This window comes from Euprymna scolopes, chromosome 29 (genome assembly GCF_053919585.1).
Source record: "Euprymna scolopes isolate OS-2025 chromosome 29, ASM5391958v1, whole genome shotgun sequence".
Lineage (NCBI taxonomy): Eukaryota > Metazoa > Mollusca > Cephalopoda > Sepiida > Sepiolidae > Euprymna > Euprymna scolopes.
The window spans coordinates 17,554,998-17,580,002 of NC_136510.1; the positions used below are offsets into that span (position 1 = coordinate 17,554,998).

General features: G+C 35.0%; 1 protein-coding gene across 7 annotated transcripts in view; it reads left to right on the forward strand.

Moving 5' to 3' along the window:
* Positions 1-25,005, forward strand: part of LOC145252514 (uncharacterized) — a 204,163-nt gene that overhangs the window by 166,051 nt on the left and 13,107 nt on the right. For 4 of the 7 annotated variants that reach the window (XM_080112051.1, XM_080112052.1, XM_080112053.1 and 1 more), the window contains one exon: positions 14,434-14,588. In XM_080112051.1, coding sequence (XP_079968177.1) covers positions 14,434-14,588 — 155 coding nt within the window. Of the gene's footprint in view, positions 1-9,190; positions 9,716-9,738; positions 10,412-14,433; positions 14,589-25,005 lie in introns of those variants that run through there. The other 3 variants (XM_080112057.1, XM_080112058.1, XM_080112056.1) reach the window with 3 other exon arrangements.

The following is a 25,005-nucleotide window of genomic DNA, read 5'->3' on the forward strand; positions in this document are numbered from 1 at the left end:
TCGACTTTTTTCCAATTTTGACCCCTAAGCAGCTATTTTTACTGGTAAAGAATAAATTAAATTTGTTCCACATGTCCAAATCCCCTATATATCAAGTTTCAAGTCTGTAAACCAAAAATTGATGGAGGAGTTTAATAAAGACCGTTCTTCAGGCAGACAAGACAAAGTCACTTATATATATATATATATATATATACACTAGTAGAGATGCTGGGCTTGGTCGGTGATAAAATACGCTTAAATGTATTTTAATTCATGCAAATTTCATATATATTATTATAGTCAATTCTCTATCGATTGTTATATATGATATTGTACCCAATATATAGTAGCGATTTCAAAAACAAAAAAAATATGACTTGCATGCCATCGGCTAGAACCAAAACTTATGAATAATTCTTGGTAAAATTATTTATTACAAGATTGAAGCAAGAAAGGATGCCCTGCCATTCCACAGTTTTATAATTGTTAAGATATCGATGTATATAGTATATACAAGGTTGAATATATAAAAAAAAATGCAGTTTAAATTCTTAGGGGAAACTAAATTCAACATATCGCAGATTTAGCACTTGCATAAGCTGACTTCAAGCTGGAAAATCCATGATTACAAAAGCGTTTCAATTATATAACAATGAAAAATAAACAAGAAACCTTAAATTGTGAAATTAACTTTTTACCATGTAGCTGTTTCAGAGATTTAATATATCTCTGTAGGCATGATTCCAAATAGTAGCCCCTTATGTTCAAATGACTATATAATTTGTTTTGGGTGAATGAGAGTATGAATAAAAGAAATGCACGAACACTGTGTGTAAATTATTCTTACTCTAGCAGAAATATTATTTTTCTATGTTTCAGAATTATCCATGACAGCCGCCATAATTGCACAACAAATATCGTAACTATAAAAGTTGAATATAGCAATTGTAGAAATAGAACCATTTTTAAAAATGGCTGGATCTTTCATTTAAAAAAGTTTGCAAAGAGTTCAAAGCTTCAAAAAATGTAGAAAAAGTCGTCATCATAAAAACGTAAGAAACATTCTAGACACTCTGATAGCCGTAGAACGGTGAAATTTATTAAGCAAGTACAGCACACCGTTGGTGGTAATCTTTAAAGTTTCATGAGGTTGATTTCAAAGGAACAATCTGAAATATTGTTCACAAAGATGTGAGATACAAATATTTTGCAGTGAATGAAAGTGATTGATATAAAAAAAAAGGTTATCGTGACTATAAAGGCTGAATATAGCAATTTATAAATAGACCGTTTTTATTTTTTAAATTGGTTTGATCTTTAGTTTACAAACTTCATACACATTTAAAGGCAAGCTCCCATCTATGCCCTCCCCCCTTTGGCAAACTTTCACGAAAAACACTCTTCTAGCTGAAAACACTATCAATAACTTCCCTCACTCTTTATCTGTGCCTACACCTAAATGTGGATTCCATGAAAAGAGTTTCTTTCTTAGAATTGCACATCTATGAAACTCTCTTCCATTTGCCTGCTTTCCAAAAGACTACAATATGGTCGTCTCCAAGTCCAACATAAACAAGTTCTCGATGAAACATCCCCTTAAGTAATCCAAATTACCAAATTTACTCTACTGACAATTACTACGATATTGTCCCATTGACTACCATACACCCATTAATCCTTATCCTCGAGTGGCCTCCAGGCCTTAATAATTGGTGATTCCTTTGTAAAAAAAAAAAAAAAAAAAGGCTTAAGATTGAAAAGTAGGTATTTATCCAGTTTACGATGTAATCTGCACCAACTTTGCATTTACATCTTGCAGCAGGTTACGCAAAAAGCTGAAAGATGCCGAAGCAATTATCCAGTCAGCTGTCAGAATATAACAAGTATCAATGGAAGCAAATGGAAAATCACTTTCAATACACCATGTCAACGTGAACCCCCCCCTTTCCTTGTGTTAAGAATGGCTTTCTAAATAAAAGTCAAGTATTAGATGGGGAAGAGAGGACAGCACGTTTTAAATTATTCATCTATGGGTGTTTGTCTCCGCATCTTTCGGTTACTTATGTTTTATAATTATTAAGATATAGATATATAATCTAAAGAAGGTTTGAATATAATATATATATATATATATATATATATATATATATATATATATAAAATGCAGTTTAAATTGTTAGGGAAACTAAATACAACATATCGCAGATTTAGCAATTGCATAAGCTGACTTAACGCTGGAAAATCCATGATTGCGAAAGGGTTTCAATTATATAATGATGAAAAATAAACAAGAAACCTTAACTTGAATTGGGAAATTTAAAAATGGGGGGGGGGGTCATCAGCTTTTTACCATGTAGCTGTTTCAGAGATTTAATATATTATCTCTGTAGGCATGGTTCCAAATAGTATCCCCTTATGTTCAAGTGACCATATAATTTGTTTTGAGTAAATAAGAGTTGCCGGAGATGGGATCATAGGTTGGATAAGTACAATTATCATAATGGATTGAATCATAGGCTGGATAAGTACAATTATCATAATGGATTGGATCATAGACTGGATAAGTACCATTATCATAATGGATTGGATCATAGGTTGGATAAGTACAATTATCATAATGGATTGGATCATAGGTTGGATAAGTACAATTATCATAATGGATTGGTCATAGGTTGGATAAGTACCATTATCATAATGGATTGGATCATAGGCTGGATAAGTACCATTATCATAATGGATTGGATCATAGGCTGGATAAGTACCATCATCATAATGGATTGAATCATAGGCTGGATAAGTACAATTATCATAATGGATTGGATCATAGGTTGGATAAGTACAATTATCATAATGGATTGGATCATAGGTTGGATAAGTACAATTATCATAATGGCTTGGTCATAGGTTGGATAAGTACAATTATCATAATGGATTGGTCATAGGTTGGATAAGTACCATTATCATAATGGATTGGATCATAGGCTGGATAAGTACCATTATCATAATGGATTGGATCATAGGCTGGATAAGTACCATTATCATAATGGATTGGATCATAGGCTGGATAAGTACCATTATCATAATGGATTGGATCATAGGCTGGATAAGTACCATTATCATAATGGATTGGATTATAGGTTGGATAAGTACAATTATCATAATGGATTGAATCATAGGCTGGATAAGTACAATTATCATAATGGATTGGATCATAGACTGGATAAGTACCATTATCATAATGGATTGGATCATAGGTTGGATAAGTACAATTATCATAATGGATTGGATCATAGGTTGGATAAGTACAATTATCATAATGGATTGGTCATAGGTTGGATAAGTACCATTATCATAATGGATTGGATCATAGGCTGGATAAGTACCATTATCATAATGGATTGGATCATAGGCTGGATAAGTACCATTATCATAATGGATTGGATCATAGGTTGGATAAGTACAATTATCATAATGGATTGAATCATAGGCTGGATAAGTACAATTATCATAATGGATTGGATCATAGACTGGATAAGTACCATTATCATAATGGATTGGATCATAGGTTGGATAAGTACAATTATCATAATGGATTGGATCATAGGTTGGATAAGTACAATTATCATAATGGATTGGTCATAGGTTGGATAAGTACCATTATCATAATGGATTGGATCATAGGCTGGATAAGTACCATTATCATAATGGATTGGATCATAGGCTGGATAAGTACCATTATCATAATGGATTGGATCATAGGCTGGATAAGTACCATTATCATAATGGATTGGATCATAGGCTGGATAAGTACCATTATCATAATGGATTGGATCATAGGCTGGATAAGTACCATTATCATAATGGATTGGATCATAGGCTGGATAAGTACCATTATCATAATGGATTGGATCATAGGCTGGATAAGTACCATTATCATAATGGATTGGATCATAGGCTGGATAAGTACCATTATCATAATGGATTGGATCATAGGCTGGATAAGTACCATTATCATAATGGATTGGATCATAGGCTGGATAAGTACCATTATCATAATGGATTGGATCATAGGCTGGATAAGTACCATTATCATAATGGATTGGATCATAGGCTGGATAAGTACCATTATCATAATGGATTGGATCATAGGCTGGATAAGTACCATTATCATAATGGATTGGATCATAGGCTGGATAAGTACCATTATCATAATGGATTGGATCATAGGCTGGATAAGTACCATTATCATAATGGATTGGATCATAGGCTGGATAAGTACCATTATCATAATGGATTGGATCATAGGCTGGATAAGTACCATTATCATAATGGATTGGATCATAGGCTGGATAAGTACAATTATCATAATGTAAGAAACATTCTAGACACACGGCTAAGAATTTACAATTGGTTAATGGATCTTATTAAAATTTTAGTCATAAATAATTTTAAAATAATATCCCTTAACATTTTGTTTGATAATTTTATTGACTTTATAACTTTTTGTAAATTTTCTTTTAACTAAAACCAAAATAAGAAACTTCAGAGTGTGGAGCTAACACCCTTTTCTCCATTGCCGAACGTAGCAACTTTTACACCTAACGAAGGTCTGAGGTTACATCGACCGAAACGTTGTGCAAATAAAACTCAAGATGAGAACAGTTTTCTGATTAATCCAAGCAACACGGACAATCTTATCTAAAAACTTCAGAACTGTAACACTGACATGGCATTCGAATTTATTTGGCAAAGAAAGCACACCGTTAGTGGTAATCCTAGAAGATTTATGAGATTGATTGCAAAAGAAGAGTGTGTTAGAAAGAACCATTTAAAATGTTCTGCATAAAAAAAACGATCAGATACAAGTCTTATGGAATAAGTAAAGGTCATTTTACACCAGAAAAGATAACACAACCACCACACAAGTTTCATACAATACAAAAATGGATTGCAGAATTTTTTCATGATCACATGCATCCTAATATTTGACCTCTTTGCTTCTCAGATCTCCATCCTTTGGACTACTATGTATGAGGATAAAATAACACAATATATCATAAATATGGCTATGACAACAGCATATTCTTTTTCTTGTTTTGATTCTCAGATATATATCCATTGATATCTTATGTTTTTATATAAAGTGGTGTGATCCTCGGTTTGTGTCAACCTGTGTGGATATATACTCGAGAGTAAAAATAATGAAAAGAATATGCTGTTGTCATAGCCCTAATCATAAAACAGATACCATGAAGACAGGATATGTGAGAAGACAAAAGGAACAACAAATTAAATACAGGAATAAATCATAAAAAACAAATGCTTTACCGGTGCTGTTTAAATTAATGAACCTTTTCAAAATATAGTTAAGATCTTAAGTTTATTGAAATAATAGCAATTCCATAGGTCGAAAGATACACAAGTGGGTCTTTTTCCCCCCATTGTTTTTTTGCTGTTATTTCAAAATCTTCATTTTTTGTTAAGATCAAAATTTGTTGATCCAAACAAAACCAGTAAAACTCTGGTTTTTGATGATTTATGATTGTTTAATTTGTTTTTTTTCACAAACTACTACTAGTTAAGAAAAAGGTTAATGGACGCGTTCATAATCCCTAAAAGTCTTCATAGTTAGAGTATGAACAATGACTACTTAATCCTAGCATATAGGCGATTCATACATCACATCAAATCTGCCATTGAAACTGATCGAGGTTTTAATGGATTTTTTTTTTTTTTACTTCATATAGTCGTGACTCATGAAGGCCCAAATGCCACTCAAGGATATGGGTTAATGGGTACTCTAATGGAAATTTGATAATTTATTTTAAAAGATGACTTTCCAAGAACCTGTTCACATTGGACTTGAAAATGACCATGTTATAGTCAGCCAGGAAGCACCTCCATGGTATTGTGTTCCACAGACAAGCAGCTTTAGGAAAAACTCTGCTCATGGAATTTTTGCTTATAGTTAGGTACAGATAGAGAGTAAGGGAAATTGCTGATAGTTGTTGTAGATAGTCAAGTATTTGTGGTGAAAGACTTGCAAACAATAAATTTCCTCTCATCTCCTAAATAGTTTATTATCTGCTTGTGTATGTATAAATCTGTCCCCAAATATCTTGTGTACTTTATGTGTGTAAGTGCGTGCATATGTATGTGTGCAGACAAATAGATCTGAAAATACAACATAATATATTAAAACACACATATTTTAGGTAAATTGCTCAATATCTATTTCAATAGTGCTCGATACATGATAGAGCTTTACAAAAATAACTAGAAGAAACCCATTCCAGGATGAGTAAAATTAATTCTTCAAACAATATCGTTTTGCACCATTTTTATGCCCCCTTATAAAGATTAAAATTAGGATATAATGATTTAAAACCTTATGTCTAGAATCCTTATTCCAATTTTAATCAAAATCCATAACCTGATTTGGATTCTGGAAAATGTTTAAATTTAAAACTTGCTTAAGGGGTCTTAAAGGAAATTGAAATTCAGGCACTCTTGCTTAAGTGGTGTTTAATGACTTTCTGATGGCTTCAAGAACTTGACTTCCAAATTAACCGGTCTCTGACCCGGTCTTTATCTGTCCTCCTTTCCATCAAATCCATTTTTATCACTTCCTCCCATATTTTCTTTGACCTTTTCCTGTCAACTGAACCGACTACATCAACTGTTCTACATCGATTAACCAAAGAACTTTTATTGGTCATACCATCAAAGTGTCCTCTTCTGCACATCTGTCAGATTTAGTTTTCCTCTGAGGTCATCAGAACTAAGCCTGTTTTTAGGCCTCATATTACACATTTGTAGTATCATTCTCATATCATTTCTCTCCATGCAACACATGTCCTCGACTCTCACTGATCATGTTTGACTTCCATACATCATCACATTACATACACGTGACTGATAGACTCTTCTCTTGGTCGACAGTGGTAACACTGTCAGTGTTAGTAATGGCAGAAGTTCCTTGAAACTTACTCCATTCATTTCCCAAGTCTTGTAAACCATACTAGCACCTGTTCCACCCTATGCTCCAATACTATCACCAAAGTAATAAAACTTTTTGACAACTATAATAGCTTCGTCATCCAAATATACTTTCTCCACATCCGAGTTCTCATCCATCTCCATTGTTGTACACTTCTTGCACCTAAGCTGATTATTCTCTCTCAACCTATCGGTAATTCTATTGCATTTCTTGTGTATCCAATTTTTACAAGTATCACAAAAGATCGAATTGCACCTCAATCTCTTTCAACAAACTAAATTGGGAACTTTCCTCTTTTGAGAGCTTACCAACACTATGACCACAGGTCATCACTTTGGTCTTGGTAACAATTCACAATTTCTGACATTTACTTTCCACAGCATTCCTCCAAATCTTTAACTTAACAAGTAAACTTTCCATTGTTTTATATGCAAGTACTAACTCATAAACGTACAGTATCTCTTCTGAACAATGCTTCTAAGACAAAAATGAAAAATAATAGATTCAGTACCGAACTCTGATGTTCTCCTGATTAAACTGTAAAGCTGTCACTAAATGTATTGCTAATTCTAACATAATTTAAGCATTTTTGTACATAGATTGAACAACGTTTACAAACCTCTCCTTTGATCACTGGTTTATGTAAAGCCCACCAGACGACCTCTTTTGGCACTGTCAAAAGCTTTCTCCATATCCACAAAAGAAAGATACAGGCCCATCTTATCAAGGTATTTCTCTTGCAGTTGTCTCAGGATAATTATAAAACCAGTGATACATATTCCAGTCATAAAAGCAAACTGGATTTCATCTATGCTTACCTGACTTATTTGCTGCTCAAGTTTTCTCTTACTCACGTTCAGACATTGATTCATCAATTTTAAGTCTCTGTAATTATTTCAATCTTCCCTTTTACTCTTGTTACAATTCACAATTTCTGACATTTACTTTCCACAGCATTGCTCCAAGTCTTTAACTTAACAAGTAACCTTTTTATTGTTTTACATGCAAGTACTAACTCATAAGCATACAGCATCTCTTCTGAACAATGCTTCTAAGACAAAAATGAAAAATAATGAATTCAGTTCAGAATTCTGATGTTCTGATTAAACATTAAAGCTGTCACTACATACTCCAATCTTATCACCAAGGTAACAAAACTTTTCAAAAACATCAATAACTTTGCCATCCAAGTAAACTTTCTCCACATCTGATCATCCATCTCACACTTCTTGCACACAGATTGGTTATCCTCTCTCGACCTACTGGTACTTCCACTACACTTCTTATCTGCCCAATGCTTACAGGTGCAACAAAAAATTGAATTGATCTGTGAATATGGTAATTTTCCTCCTTTCCAACACTACAACCACTGATTATCGTTTTAGTTTTAGTAACATTCACTTTCAGAATTTTACTTTCAATTGGATTATTTCAAGTCCCTGTTTACAATGCCTCCCCATGGGACAGAGTAAAACACCAAGGTCGTTTTTTAACGTGGAGAAAAGGAACAAAAATAAAAATTGTCTCAGTCGTGAAGGATTTCTCCTCCAATGACAGAGAACAAGAAATTGAAGTGCAGCATCTGAAGAACAGATACTACACTTTGATCTTGTCCCGAATTCAAGTCTTTAACTTAACAAGTCGGGCATCCATTGTTTCATAGGCAACTACTAAATCATCAATATACAACATCTCTTCTGGACAACCTGTACAGAACTCTGAACAATGCATTTTTTTTTTCTTCAAGAATTTCCCATTTCTGGAACACATTATCACAGGATTGCTTCCCTGTAGATTACAACATAGTCTTTAAATCCAATGTCATAAACCGTCCTCATAATCAAATGTTGTTAATTTCTTTTTCAATCCTCTTTTAATATTTTTCATCATCTGACAATCTGTCTGCCTTATATTATCCTTTATCCGTGAGTGGCTTTTAGACTTGATAAGTAGTAAATGATTAGTAATTAGTATTCTTTTTTTCTTCCTTTCCTTTTATTTCTGATGTTTTTGTTTTTATTTTTCTTATTTTATTTTTATTTTGCTTCATTTTATATATTTTTCATTTTTTTCTTTCATCTTTTTTTTATATATTTTTTTATTTTATCCCCTTTTTATTCTTGCTTTCTTTTTTTTGCTTTCTTTTTTTTTTTTTTTTTTTCTTTCGTTCCTTGTCTTTCTTTCCTGATTTCCCCAGAGAACCAAAGGTGGCATATGAACCCCGCCTCTACCTCACCTTCGGACATTCTGCTTCTTTTTGAATCTTCCATCTTTAGTCATTGTGGGGGAGTGGTTCTTGATAGTACTCACAAATGCCCAGCAACTTATATGAGTCACAAATATCCTCACAATTATTCACACTAATAATATCCGCATCGTTTGTTCCTGTTCTTGTTGTTGGTGGTTTGGAAAGAAAACATTTTGATCAGTCGATTCGCCAAGCTTTTCAGGTGCGCAGTTCTTCATGTAAACACAATTCTCTCTCTCTCTCTCTCTCTCTCTCTCTCTCTCTCTCTCTCTCTCTCTCTCTCTCTCTCTCTCTCTCTTGCGAGAGTTTATGGCAAACTGCGAGTTGACTGAAAAAAAAAAAAAAAAAAAAAAATACAACTCCCTATTACAGGAAAAATTGGCGATTTAGTTTAAAAAAAAAAACCCAAAAAAACACCTGCCTGCCTGACATCGGTAAGGAGTCAGCTGCAACAATCCGACTTCAGCCAGCTACACATCTTTAAGGTAGGAAGTTTACTGAAAAAAAAAAAAAAATGCTCACACTGAAAACCTAATACTGATTCTCAACTCGGACTTCTGCAAAATTTTCTAGCACCGAATTCTGTCTCAAACGCACTGCATCCGAAGTATTTAGCTGACAAAAATATGACTCTGGAGCTGTTTTAAAAATAACAAATTCCAATTCCAACTCCTCAAGAAATAGTTGATTCCAATTACCCAAGGTCTGATTAATGCTGATACGATTTTATTTTTCATATTATTTGGATTCTTCGGACTAGTGTTCTCATCTTGAGTGTTATTTTCACAACATTTTGGCCGATATAACCTCCGACCTTCTTCAAGTGTATTTCGTCAAACTCAGGAAATTTTTATGCCAAACTCTGGAATCTGCATAGAAATTTGAACGGAACTCTGTATTTTATCCACGGGGGTAGTATATCCTCGTTCTGTCAGCCATGACCGTGCAAAAGTGCTAAGTAATTCATAACTGTGTTTTGGGGTTGCCTGCACTGAGAATTGAACCTTTAATCTCCCAGAATGTACCTTTTACAACTGAATTTCACAAAGTACTTTATTCACCGCACCAGATTTTATTTTGTCTGTGTATATCTTCCATGAAACTTTAACGTGAAACGGTTTTAAACAGTTTGCACAACTCTGTTTTCCAGCATAAAACTGTGGTGGATACCCTTGAGCAAGGTTCCCTTTATCTTCTCCTTTTGTCCTCACATTCCATTAATGATGTTTTTGACAAAGGGGGAAAATTACTGCTTTCTGACTCATCTTTGGTTTGTTTTTGACCTTGAAGTAATCTTCATTTTTCCCCAGTTCCTTACATCAAATGGCTTCATGCTATGTTTGGAGCGATTTCCATAAAAAAAAAAAGAAGAATGCTCAGAGTCCCATCCACTAAAATCATACTTTTTTTATTTTTACTTTCTGCTTACCTTATTTTCCTCAACCTAATTACTCAATTTCTCACTATCCCTGACCCTCCTAGGCAAGTTACAAAACTACATTCAATGATAAGGATCTAATTGGGGATCTCTTGAGGCAATTAGTGATGGGACAATTCCAATATTTTTTTCTGACTCCGATATAATTATCAATTCTATTCTAAATTACCGATTCCAATTCTTTTAAAATTTTTAAATATAGAGTTGTTTTTTAAGCGGAGGAGGTACTTTAAAACCTCATATAATATATGCACATATTTTCTGAAAGCGTAAAAATACACTTGTGGGTGTGATCTATGAATATTAATTTTACTGATAGTTTAAAATCAATAAATATCATTTCATCATTAATACGAGAAATTAAGTAAATGAAATTCTAAACAAAAACAATTTTTATATGCTTGTTTTTGTTTAGAATTTCAATTAAAAGAATCGTTTTTGGCATTGGAAAAATGAACAAAATTTTTTTTCTGATTTTGATACCGATTACAATACCTAAAAAAAGTTTGGATACTGATTAATCATCCCTCACACTAGTGGGAACATCCTTTAATTGCCACTGCTCACAGGTCCACTCTTACTGAGAGTGGTAGTACTTGTCAGATGGGTTAAATGAAGTTTCAACTAAATATTTCATGTTGAAACACTCATTGCCTCCCCACAACTAACATACTCTTCTCCCACCCTAACACTCTCTTTTAGCCTGTTAGTTTGCATTCTTACTTCCATCATGGCATCCAATGTATAAATATTAACGCTGTTAATGCATAATGTTTATTCTTGATATTCTTATTTTTATGTCAGATGTACCCCCCCACCTTCCTCCGTAAAACATTTTCCAACAAAAGCTTGTTTCGCTACAACCATTGACAAGCTTTCCTTTCTCTTTGACCTAAAACTAAGCAGAATTTCCTTGAGCAAAGTTTCTTTCCTAGAATTTCCTGTCTGTGGAACACAATACAGCAGAGGGGCTTCCCAGCTGATTACAACATGGTCATTTTCAAGTATAATATAAACAAATTCTTGTTGGGCAGCCCTCTTAAATAATCAGATTCTGTCCAATCACCTCCCTCATTAGAAATCATCATGGTATTGCATCAATTTCCACCTGATGCATTCGCTCTTATCATTGAGTGGCATTTGTGGCTCAAAAAGTGATGAAAAAAAAAAAAAAGCCCTAACTTAGGATGAACTATTAAATCAAATCATGACCATGTGTTGATTTTTTTTTGTTTTATGATTATATTAGTATGTCCTTTTTATTTCTTTCCTCTTGTAGGTAGGTGTACATTCTGTTGGATTATCATTCTTTTAATATATATATATATAGTTTCAACCTATGTAGCTACCAGCAAATACATAAAGATATTTCGCTAATAATTTCCTCTGATGAGAAGAAATAGCATTCTTTGAAACCCCGCGGATTAAGAAGTACCCAACTTTGGACTATTCAACTGAACAATAAAAACCGTTTGTATAACTCAACTTTGCAATATATATATATATATATATATATATATATATATATATATATTGTTTACGAAATATAAATTTTCAATATTTGATGATATTAAGAAAATTAAAATTACAGGATTTGGTATTGAATAGTCCGAAAAGGGGTTGATGTGCCATAAAAAAATCATTCATAATTTGAACCAAATTTGATTGAACAGAAACTATTTAGATTAGTTTTAGTTAATGTTTCTTGTTTCTTGAATCATCGTCATAAGCTTCATCCTATCATCATCATCATCTATTTAACACCCATTGTTTGATAATTTATATTATTTGGATTATTTAAATTACATTTTTTTTTCTTGATGTGAATTTTAATTTTTTTTTTAAAGTTTCATAAAAATTGTCCAATAATTTATTCATTGTATTTTCATTCATAACAAAAATAATACTGTTTTCGTTTTCGATTAATTCTTCATTGAATTATCTTTGTAATAACAGAAATAACAAGCCGTGCCACTGAAAACATAGGTTTCTCTCCGATAAATCGGGGGGGGGGGGGAATATATTTTTCATTGAAAAAAAAATGGTCAGTGTTTGTCTGGAAAAAAAATCATAATAAACACTTTTCAGCATTTTACATAAACTGTCCAGAAAATTCTGATAATAGCACGGTCCTTATTCTGCATAAGTACCAAATTCTGATCAAACATCTATTTTACATTGTGGCATGTGTTGGACAGCTTTAAGAAATTGACTTCAAAACTAACCTATTTCTGACAAGGTATTTATTTAACCCTCTTTCATCAAGTCGATCCTTATCACTTCCTATCATGTTTTCATTGGAAACTGACCCTGCTATCTCAACTGTTCTACATTTACTAACCCAAGAATGCTCATCCATCCTTTCAGTGCAATCGTACTATCAGTCTTCTGTTTTGCAGACATCTCTTCAGAAGAACAGAAAATATCTTAATACTAGCAGGTTCCCCCAGAGTTGCCCGGTCATTAAATATGCTTAAATATATTTTAATTTATGCAGATTTCATATTTATTATTATAAAGCCAATTTTCTATTGATTATTATATTGTACCCAATATATAGTAATGATTTCAAAATTAAAAAGAAACAAAAAAACAAAAACAGTATGACTTAGTGTGACTTTTAATATCAAACCTTTTTATTTTAAAAGTATGAGTTGGATGGAAGTTCCATTTAGTTCAGATTGTTTTCCCTTGTCACCAAAGCCAACAGAGTTTATGCTGTTTCTGAAATGGCCTTTTTTCCTGTTGACTATGGTATGTTGCTCGTCATGTGCAGTTCTAGGGGGTCCATACGCCGAGGCTTTACCTTTTCTCTTTGAGAAGGCGGTTAGTTTATTGTTAATCGGTTGAGGCACCCTTACTGGGGAATAGCGATAGGACTGCCCAGACATTTTATGCAAATTAGAATGCTTTTCCTCTAGAACGCTAGGTCTTCAATCCCACTTTCTACTTCCCCTTGTCATATTTTCCCACGGTGAGAGGGAGATAAATAACTGATCCAGTGTACATAGTGCGAGGTAGTTTTTTTTTTTGTCCCCCCCCCCCGCTTTTTTTTTTTTTAAATATGTTACTGTTAGACGTGGTTCTATATAATTTCTTTTTAGCAATATTTTAAGCAAATCAGCACATATTAAAATTTAAAAAAATAAAAAAAGAAGCTTTTGCAAACCCATCCTTTCTGGACATTCCTCAGCCTAGGATCAAAGTGTAGTATCCTCCGGAAAGAAGGGAGATACGTATTTATGTATTTATTGCCTGTTGCTTGATTCACTCTCACATGTGAAAATAATGAGAAGACATGGGTGATTTTAATAGCTGTTATTGAGTCTCCCCACAAATGGATATGGACAGTCGCTTAACCCTCCCAGGTCGTGGGGGTACTGCATTATTTTAAATGCAACGTTTCTTGGGCAGGAATAACCTGATGGCATCCATCTTTCTCCAGGCTTCAGAGCATATACAGCACATGGTCACCCATTTTAGTACTGACCAGGCTCAATATTGCTTAACTTAACCATGATATAACAAGAATCGGTGTGTCAACATGATTATGCTTTATATCACACACATTTAAATAAACCTTGTGTCGCATCTGCCCCTCATGGGGAGCCAAGTAAATAACCAACGTACAACACCAACCTCCGTTCTCCATGTATATATATATATATATATTTTTATTTTTATTTTGTTTTATTCTTATTGCTTAATTTAGTTTTTATTTTACTTTTATTTTTGTAATCAAAACAAAATTTTATTGTTTTACAGTTCATGACTTTGGCCTGAGAGGATATCATATGATGAGCGGGATTTTACCCAAGTCGGAAACTGACATCGTATTGAGAGATAACGATGCTCAGAATCAAGAGACTCCCTTAGAGTCACTCCCTTATTACCATAAGGACATCAAATCTTCTGATGAGGTAAGACTACTTTGATCTTCTTGGAAGCCTCTGTATGATATTATGGACCCCCCCCCCCCAAGTATTAAGAAGTGAAAAAGAAAAGGAAGTGATAGTTGATCAACAGAACAAAAATTATAGAAAGTGAAAGAGTTCATTATTATCTGTAGGGTGGACACACCACAACAATAAATTGTATTTGTGCAATCTTGTTTGAAAATTTCCAGCCACATTTCAAGCATTTAAGTTGGTAATTCAAGACACCAACGTTTAAATTTATATGACCAATAGGTCAGAGGTACTTCCTGTCATGATCTTAAATTTCTTGTTTTTTTGTTTTTTTTGTTATCATGATATCAATTAGTTATCTCTTGACACTGAGAGACATATCTTCCCAGTTTTCATGATAAGTGAAAGAGTTTATTATTATTCGTAGAGTGGACACACCACAACAATAAATTTGTGCAATCTTGTTTGAAGATTTCCAGCCACATTTCAAGCATCTAAGTTGGTAATTCAAGACATCAACATTTAAATTTATTTGACTAATATGTCAGATTCTTTTTGGAGTCTATAATGGATAAAATGACAGACAGACAAACACTTCAGTTTATTTGTATAGACATTGTGATGTGTCCATCCTATGGATAAACTGTAAAAAAAAAAATGTATAAAGTGAGTCCTAAGTTTTTGGATTTTTGAGATGAGAATTGATAATTTTTTTAATTTTTTATTTTTTTAATTACATTTTCACCCCAAACAAGGCAAATTGCCACTTTAGTGTAGGGGGCTACTATCAGGGGCAGCAACTACTGGGGTACTATGTAAGGATTTGGGCAGCAAGATGTCGGTTCATGTTACACTTGAACTTCTGCATGTCAGTACAGTTGGGGAAGCAGGGACCTGGAATGGAATTCCAGAGTTTAGCGGTTCTGGGGAAGAAACTACTGGAGTAGAAAGATCTTTTACATCTAGGGATTTCTACTGTGTGGGAGTGGGATTTAGCTGCCTGTTGGGTTTGTCGAGGATGTCTACATCGTAGGGGCACAAGTGTCTGCAGCTCGCCAGAACATTCACCATTAAAGTACTTGTAGAACAGGCAGAGGGATGCAACATTTCGTCGATGGGACAGAGGCTGAAGCTTGGATGCCAATTCAGGGCCTATCAGATTGGCGACTCTCTTTTGAACCTTGTCTAGGAGCGAGAGACTAGTAGCAGATGCACCAGCCCAAACGTGACAGCAATACTCCATACATGGGCGACTGGTGGCCTTATAGAGGTACAGGATACTTTCGGGTGTTAGTAGTTTTCTAGCACGGTAGAAAGAGAGCCTACCTTCTTTGCAGTGACCCTGGCAATGCTTTCAATGTACTTGTTCCAACTCATGTTTCCTATGAACGTTAGGCCAAGGAGTTTGAAAGATGTACTCTCAGATAAAGAGTCACTGGCCATTGCTATTGGTGGCAGATAAGGTTTCTTGTAATTATTGAAGGAAACCAGTTTAGTTTTGGCAGCATTGAATGTGACCATCCATTTATGTCCCCATTCCACTACAGATCATCCTCTAGTGTTTTTGCCATTTCTTTAGATATGTGTTCATTTGTTTTCCTGTCGTGCCTGTTAAAGAGTGTGGTGTCATCAGCATATATACCCATCTCAGAGGCAATTTTGTCGGCGTGTTCATTTATAAATATTAGGAATAATAGAGGACCAAGGATAGACGCTTGAGGCACTCCCACATTTATATCATATTGTTTGGATGTTCGACCATCAAGGACAATCTGGATTTTTCTCTTATCTAAGAAGGATTTAATTATGTTAAGTATTCTACCAGTGATACTGTATGATCTAATTTTCCTGAGAAGACCTTCATGCCATACCCTGTCAAAAGCCTTAAATATATCTAGAGCTACCGCTCTGGCCTCCCCCGCTTTGTCCAGTGAATGGTATATACGTTCAGAGATTACAGTGAAGATGTCTGCTGTGAAACGGGCTTGTCTAAATCCATATTGTTGGTCAGTCAGAAGTTTAGCATCTGTAAGGTGATGGACTAGAGCATGGTTGATTATGGTCTCAAATATTTTGGCGAAAAGTTGGAGGAGGCTAATGGAGCGATAATTTGATGGGCCAGTTCTTTCGTCAGAATTCTTGAATACTGGTACCACAGAATTCATATGACTTAGATTATTCAGACTATTGTTCTCACCTTCAGTGTCATTTTTCACGTTTCACTTGATATAACCTCCAACCTTCTTCAGGTGTATCTTGCCAAACTCTGATAATCCTTCTGTAAAGCTCAGGAATCTGCACAGAATTTCAAACGGAACCCGTTACTTAATCCACAAGGGTAGCGTGCTCCTGTTACATCAGCCATGACTCGGTAGAAGTCCTAAGGAATTTGCAATTTTATTTTGGATGAGCACATGCTATCGCTGTGGATTAAGTAAACGGTCCCATTTGAAATTCCGTTCAAATTCCTGAGATCCACAGAAAAATTCCCGTGTGTGACGAGATACATCTGAAGAAGGTCAGAGGTTACATTGACCAAAACATTGTGAAAATAACACTGAAGATGAGAACAGTAGTCCGAAGAATCCAAATAAAACAACCAGTAATGCATGTTCAGTTATACAAAAATTACAATTTCTGGAATATACAAATTTAAAAAATCTGTATTATTCAAATCCAAATCTAATACCATAAAGAGGGTCAGAGAATAGATAATGAGCCATATATTCACACAAAACTCCTAAGATTCAGAAAGATATAATGTGGTTGGCTTGGTTCATACAGTAATAAGCATAGTTAGGCTTTATCACCTATAAGTAGCCTGTATAGAGGAAAATGTTTGCGAAATGAATTATATACTTTCGATATAACAGCTTCCCTCATCTTCCTCTTCTGGAGATATTGCTGGAATTTAGTGTTGGGACAATCGGGAATCAGAACTTTTTTGGGGATGGGGTATTGGAATTGGAAAAAGTTGTGCCTATTTTCTGATACTAAAGATGATTCTTTTAATTTTTTGTGCGGGATTAAAATTCAATTTTCTGTAGATGGTGCTTATGATAAAATGATAAGTATTTATTAATTTTAATAAACTACTAAACTATAATAAACTTTAATAAACTTTAATAAACTATAATAAACTTTAATAAACTACTGGTAAAACTAAAATCTATAGATCAACCCTTCTCCCTTCCACGAGTGTAGTTTTACATTTGTGAAAATATATGCATACATTACATGGATTTTATGGTAATTTGAAAAAAAAAAAAAAAAAAAAAAAAAAAAAAAAACTCAATATTTAGAGATTTTAAAAGAATTACGATTGGAATCAGGGATTTAGAATTGGAATCAGGGGAAAATATTGGAATCGTCCCATCACTACTAGAATTAATCACAATATGTATGCATAACCCGTGGGGGGAGGGGGACTTTTTAAAACAACAAAAAAACAACAGCAACATTTGAAATCTGTGTGTGTGAGTTCCCTATGGACTCTAAAATGACTGGACCGATTTTTAATTTCACATAAATGTACCTGATGTGTCTGGGAGTGTTCTTAGATAGGTTTTGTATCAGAATGCCTCTGATAAATATTGAAAATTAATAATCGAAAAAATTTTGATTTAAGAGGGGAAAAGTCTGATTTTGACCAAAGTTCACACCCTTACATAGCCTAACATCGCAGGTGCATTTTAGAAGTTTTATCACCACACAAGCAGAAGGGCTCAGTGTATAAAATCAACAGTAGAATCTTTGATAAGAGAGGGTTGCGTTCGAAATGAATGTTTCTGTTTGTAGCACATTTGGACCATGATACTTGACTTTGGCATTTTAAATTTTAATTCAAGTCATTATATAAAAATAATTTTATAAAATAGATTCTCTACAGTGCAATGTAGACTACAATGTATTGAGGACTAAGTCACTGCAAAGTGGCATGTGAAGCTTCCTCCCAGCGATGGTTCCCCAACAAGAGCACACAATTAATCAGTTTGATTGAAAAATGGGGGATTTCACCAGTTTCAGTGGCAATAAAAGTATTGGAAATGTGGAATATTTGTTGATTCTTATTCAATCCTGGGCAACGTCGGGTCTCTCTACTAGCATATTTATAAATTTTAAATAGCAATAATTTAATCAATATAAATATTAATAAGCTAAAAGCGTATCATATTTATAGTATTTGATTTCCTCCCCCTTTGTTGAATTCCTGCTGTTTGTCTCTTTGCAAGTTTCTTGTTTTCAGAGGGGCAGCTATCTGGAATTCTTCACTCCGCTTGACTGCTCCACTTCTGCATTCCTTTTTGAAAAGAGAAAGTTCTCTCCCGAAATTATCAAAGATGTCACACCATGCCGAATGTTTTTATTGATGTCCAAGTTTCATATTTTACTGATTTGATATGTGAAAAATCTTTTGAAGAATAGATTCTGTGAAGATTCCTAACTCAAGTGTTTTATTGTTTGCTTTTGTTCATACTTTCTTTCCGCCATTCCGGGTTTTTCTGCATTGTTGTCAGCCTTCATAAATACCCGCATACATATTCATGAACTTCCTAACAAATTTCTTTCACAAATCATCAATAAAGAATATTAGTTTTTTTAGCAAAAAATTGTAGTTCTGTTTTAAATTTTAAAAAAAAAAAAGCAATAACAACTGGAGAATCATTCTAAAACAAACATTCAAGATTTTTATTTTTTATTAGTGAGGTACCCGGCATTGCCCGGGTGTGAAAAAGTGGTGTTGTAAGGATAATGAGCAAGGGCGAGGCGTAAAAAAAAAAGCATGGAAAAATAAAGATGTGAACGAAAAAAAGATCGCATAAATAACCCTGTTTAAATGTTAAAACTTTTTTTTTTTTTTTTACACAGGCATCACCACATTATCAAGGCCAAGAGGCCACTCGAGGATAAGGGTTAAAGAGTGTACAGTAGAAATTGGACAATATAGTAACCATTAGTAATGAAAATTTGGTAAATTTAACTTATATGGAACGGCTCATCAAGAACTTATTTACGTTAGACTTGAAGACAACCATATTGTAGTCAGCTGGAAAGCAGGAAAACGGAAGAAAATTCCACAGGCGTGCTGTTCTAAGAAAGAAGCTTTGTTCATGGAATCTACGTTTAGGTTTAGGCACAGGTAAAGCGTGGGGGAAATTATTGATAGTGTTTTCAGCTAGATGAGTGTTTCTTGTGAAAGTTTGGCGAGGGGGGACCATAGACTGAAGCTCAGTCGAACACTTTCCATGAAAATAATAATACATCAGAGACAAACTCACAACATCTCTTCTGTGAGATAGAGGTTGCAGGGAAGAGAAAAGGACATCTCCTATAAGGCTACGAAGTCTATTTTGAACTCTATCAAGGCAGGACGTCCTTTCTAGCAGCTCCTGCCCAGATGTGACAACAGTATTTCATCCTTGGACGTACCTGGCTCTTATATAGATAGAGAATTGCATCAGCAGTGAGATATCTACCGGATCGATAGAAAGATCCCACCATTTTTCCAGCAGCCTTGGCAACAGATTTGATGTACGTGTTCCATTTAAGATCAGGAGTAACGGTCAAGCCCAGAAGCTTGTCAAAACTTAAGGCCTCCTGAAGACTAGAGCCATTCATTTCAATTGATGCCAAATGTGGATCAGAATGTTGATGATGTAAAGAGAGAAGCTTGGTTTTAGATGCATTAAAAGTAACCAGCCACTCCTTTCCCCATTGTACCACTTGCTCAAGATCAGAGGAGAGAGAATCGGAGAGAACTTGGTCATTTACTGTCTTAGATGTGCTACCATAAATGGTAGTGTCATCAGCATAAATGTCTACAAATGATGTAAGGATGTGATTTGGAAGATCATTAATGTAGATCAGGAAAAGAGTTGGGCCCAGGATGGACCCCTGAGGAACTCCAGCATTAATACTGTGAGCTTCTGATTTTTGCCCCTCAACTACTACTCTTATGAACCTATCAGAAAGAAATGATCTAATAATTGAGAAGACATTTCCAGCTATACCATAGCTAGAGATCTTGTGAAGTAAACCTTTATGCCATACCCTATCAAAGGCCTTAGATATGTCAAGAGCAATTGCCCTAGAAAGGTTGCCTCCGTCGAGAGATTTGCTAATCCTATGAGATATAACTGTAAGCACATCTTTCAACAAAAAAAATAAAACAATCTATTATATGGGTGCGAACGTGAAACCTGGAGCTTACGACATGACCTCAATATCCATTGCTCCATGACGACATCATCGAAATAACATGTTTTTTTTTCTATTTAAACCAGTTTGAGAAAGAACGCTAGACATGCATGTGTGGTTGCTGATGTTGGTTAAAAAGGAACGATTTTTTGCGACCCTCCCTTGTTTTAAACGATCATATCTATATGAAATGATTGACTGTTTTTTCTAATTCTCACATATTATTCGATCGAGACATCACTCTTTCAGATGGTACCAGTTTTGACGCGGTTTGATGCCGCTGAGAAAAGTTTTTGGCAGACATACAAACATACATACACATAAACAAACGTATATAATAGACTAGACTGGGTGCCTGGTGTTTGTAGGTGTGTGTTGCAAAAAAAAAAAAAATTGTAGTAGACAGGCAGGCTTGAACCCGTGACATGAAGGCGGAAAAGAAAGTGGAGGTCTATGTAAGAGTGTTGGTTGAGCAAAAAAAAAAAAATAGTGGTCGTAAGCAAACAGGCTCGAACCCATACTACGAAAGATAGTGAAAAAAAAAAACATGACACATTAGCTGTTGCGCCCATGGCCAAACCGGAAGTGATGTAGGTTTAAATTAAGACTAGACAATCGAAAAGAGACAATGACTTTCGAAAATATCGGCGAAAAAAGTGACCCCTTCCTGTAGAAAAGTGCCCCGTTGAGGATGAAGGATTTAATGATTTTGGCCAATTTTTTGAGAGTTGTCGTCCAAAGGGCTGGGCTTCAAAATGATACCGATCTCGTGAAAATATGTTGCCTCTGTCAAAAGTTTTAGGCATACATACATTTAAATAGACAGGTGAGATTTATATTATAGACTTGCGTTGCCCGTGTGTTTGGATGTGTGTGTGTTAAAAAAAATTTATATTATAGACTAGCGTTGCCCGTGTGTTTGGATGTGTGTGTGTGTGTGTTAAAAAAAAAAAAACGTTAGCCAGGTAAGAGAAAAAAAAAGTTTTAGTAGGAAGGTAGGATTGAACCCTTGATGCAAAGGTGGAAACGAAAGGGCAGTAAAGCCAGACACCTAACCATCTCGCCCATGAGGGGAGAGGAACTGATAAGCGCGTTAAGTGAAGGTTTATAAAGCGAAATAAACAGGTGTGAGGAAGTGGCGTGATGTCTGACCTAGTTTTGCGCTGCAAGCCAGATCATTCGCTTTTCGAAGACGTGGCGAGCTGGTAAAAGTTGGGCAAATTAAATACACACACGACCCCCGGTGTTAAGTCGTAGATATTATCATTTAGACGTGATATAAAAAGTTTTAAGAATGAGTGACTGCCTCAAGAACCCGCCGGAAAAAGCTTTTTGCAGAGAGAGAGAGAGAGATAAAGAGAGAGAGAGAGAGAGACTGTATATATATATATATATAGATGAAGAGGTTATGTGGGTTGTTAGTTTACTAGAAAGTAAGTCAGGATGAAGAATATGACTTGGTAGAGTTGGTTGTATCTGGCCACATCTGCGTGAGCTAATATATTGAGCATATTGAAAAGTAGTCACCATCTTCCCTAAATAAAACCACATCTCTACAACTGTAAGAGACGTTCGAAAAGTAATGCCTCCTATTTTTTCACTGGCAACTGTTGAACATTTATGAAGCTAATGCAGTTGATTTCAGCACAGTTAGGAGATGGGTTCATTGATTACAGAGTGGTGACAGAGATGTAAGTGACAGCGTGCTCTGGACTTTTACAACCAAGGTATCAGTGAGACTGGCAAAAATGCATTGAGAATGGTGGTGACTATGTAAAAAAAAAAAAAAAAAAAAAATACATTCTGGAGCGCAAAAGGTTGCTCATTTTAGTGGTACCACTCCCGTTTTTGTAGCTCTCAACATTTTAGTTTTTTTTTAGTTAAAAAATAGAAGGCCTTACTTTTGGAATGACCCTTGTAAATAGGTATCAACTTTTATTAAAAGGAAGTCAGCAACACTATTATGAGAATTGTTCAGAAGGCTGACTTTTGTCGATAAATGAATGCTGTACCCTGGGTCCCTTGAAGTAAAACAGCAAGCACAAGGGGTGATAAAAAACAGGAACTGTTCTTGAATCGTAACTTTTTGCATGAAGATACGTCTACGTATATTAATTTTGATTCTGCGTAGATGTATTATAATACGCACATAATTAATAGTCTAAGCTCACATGTGCAACACCAAACCAGAACTTGGTGTAACGCATTATATGGTGCACACATTTAAACAAACTAAGTCTCTCATGTAATCGCTACAGATTCAACCAAGCAGATTATTTATTTTAACAAAATTTGGAATGGAACCACTTATTTTATCCACGGTTGTATCTTGCTCTCATTTCATCAACTATGACTGGTAAAAAGAATACAATTACTGTTATTTTTTTATTTTTTTATTACTGTTATTTCACCTCAAACAAAGCACAGAGCCACTTAGTCATGAGGGGCTACTATTTGGGATCAGATTTGCAGGGATACTATGTAGGGAGTTGGGCAACAAGATATCTGTTTACATTACACTTGAATTTCTGCATGTCAGTATAATCAGGGAAGCAGGGACCAGGGAGGAAATTCCAAAGTGTAGCAGTCTGAGCAAAAAAAGTGATTTGGGTTGAAAGCTTCACAACATCTATGGTTCTCTACAGTGTACGAGTGGTATTTTGCTGCTTGTCAGATTTGTCATCAAGCGGGTACTAGTGCTTTGAGTTCATCAGAGCACTTGTAAGGTAGCCGTTACAAACAAAAAAAGGAAATAAATAAATATCCAGGTCGGCATATTTCTCTTTTTTTAACAAAAGCATTTATTACCATTAATTAACATAATTTTTTTTTATTACCGTTACTTTTGGCATAACTTTAAAAAGTCTCTCGTCGCCACACATTCATTTTACCTGGAGGCATTTCTCCTGCCTCCAACCGCATGCCAGTTACAGCCGGCCCATTCTCATCCTCAACTTTACACGTCCATTTTCTTTGACGTCCACTTCGTTTCTCTCCCGCTGCATTTTTCTCCCCTTGTTTTTCTTTCCTCTTCTCGCGCACATTTCCTAATTTGCATATGTGCATTTTTCGGATACTACTGCTGCTAATCTCCCCGCAAGCCAGCCATCCTTGACGGCCTCCGATATTTTCTCATGCGTTATGTTACACGCTTGCCATCGAAATACTTGTAAAACAGGCACAAGGATGCCACGTTTCGGTGATGGGACAGAGGTTGGAGTTTAGTTGATAGTTCAGTACCTTTTAAGTTGGCAACTCTTTTTTGAACTATGTCTAGGAGCGAAAGACTAGTAGCAGATGCACCAGCTCAGGTGTGGCAACAATACTCCATGCATGGGCAAACCATGGCCTTGTAGAGATACAGGATACTCTTAGGTGTGAGTAGCCTTTTAGCATGGTAGAGAGAGCCCACCTTCCTCGCAGCAGCCCAGGCAAATTACCTTGCTTTTGTTCCAATTCATGTTGCCTGTGAATGTTAAACCTAGGAGCCTGAGGGAAGTACTTCCAGGCAGTGTATCATTAGTCATAGCAATTAGTGGTTGAGGTGTTGCAATATTTTTGATGAATAATGGGGTTATGCTGCGTCGAAGTTGGGAGATTCTATTTATAAACTGCTGATAGGAACTGGCGAATCAAATTAATTCACATTCTGCTATCAGCCAATCAGAAACCAGAATTGCTCCCTAAAAATTAAATCTTTTTTAGCATTCCTGCACATGATTTTTTTCATGTTAACACAAGAAAGATCTTCTGCTCTTTGGCTGCAAAATTATAAAGTCCAGAACCTGTACAAAGCAGCTGCCTACCGAGAATTCATGATCTCCAGGACTTGTATAGAATAACTACTCATCAGAAACTCTTCTGAAATTAAACATGGCTTCTAATTCAATTTACTTAGAATTTTCACCTGGTCATGGATGATGAAATGAGGGCATGCATGCTATTCCCCCCCCCTCCTCCAGGTTATATAAAAGGTTTCATTCAAAATTCAGTACAGATTTCAGAGATTGACAGAACAGATTACTGAGTTCAACAAGATGCACCTGAAGAAGATTGGTTACATCAGCTGAAACGTTGTAACAATAACATCCAAGGCAAATTTATCTTTAGTTGACCTTTGGCAACTAAATATTTTCATTTACTAGCTAATTAGAAAAGTTATTAGCCAAACCCATGCGGTTTTTGGAATATGACGTCTTTGTTCCGTGACGAGTACGAACACTATGAAGAT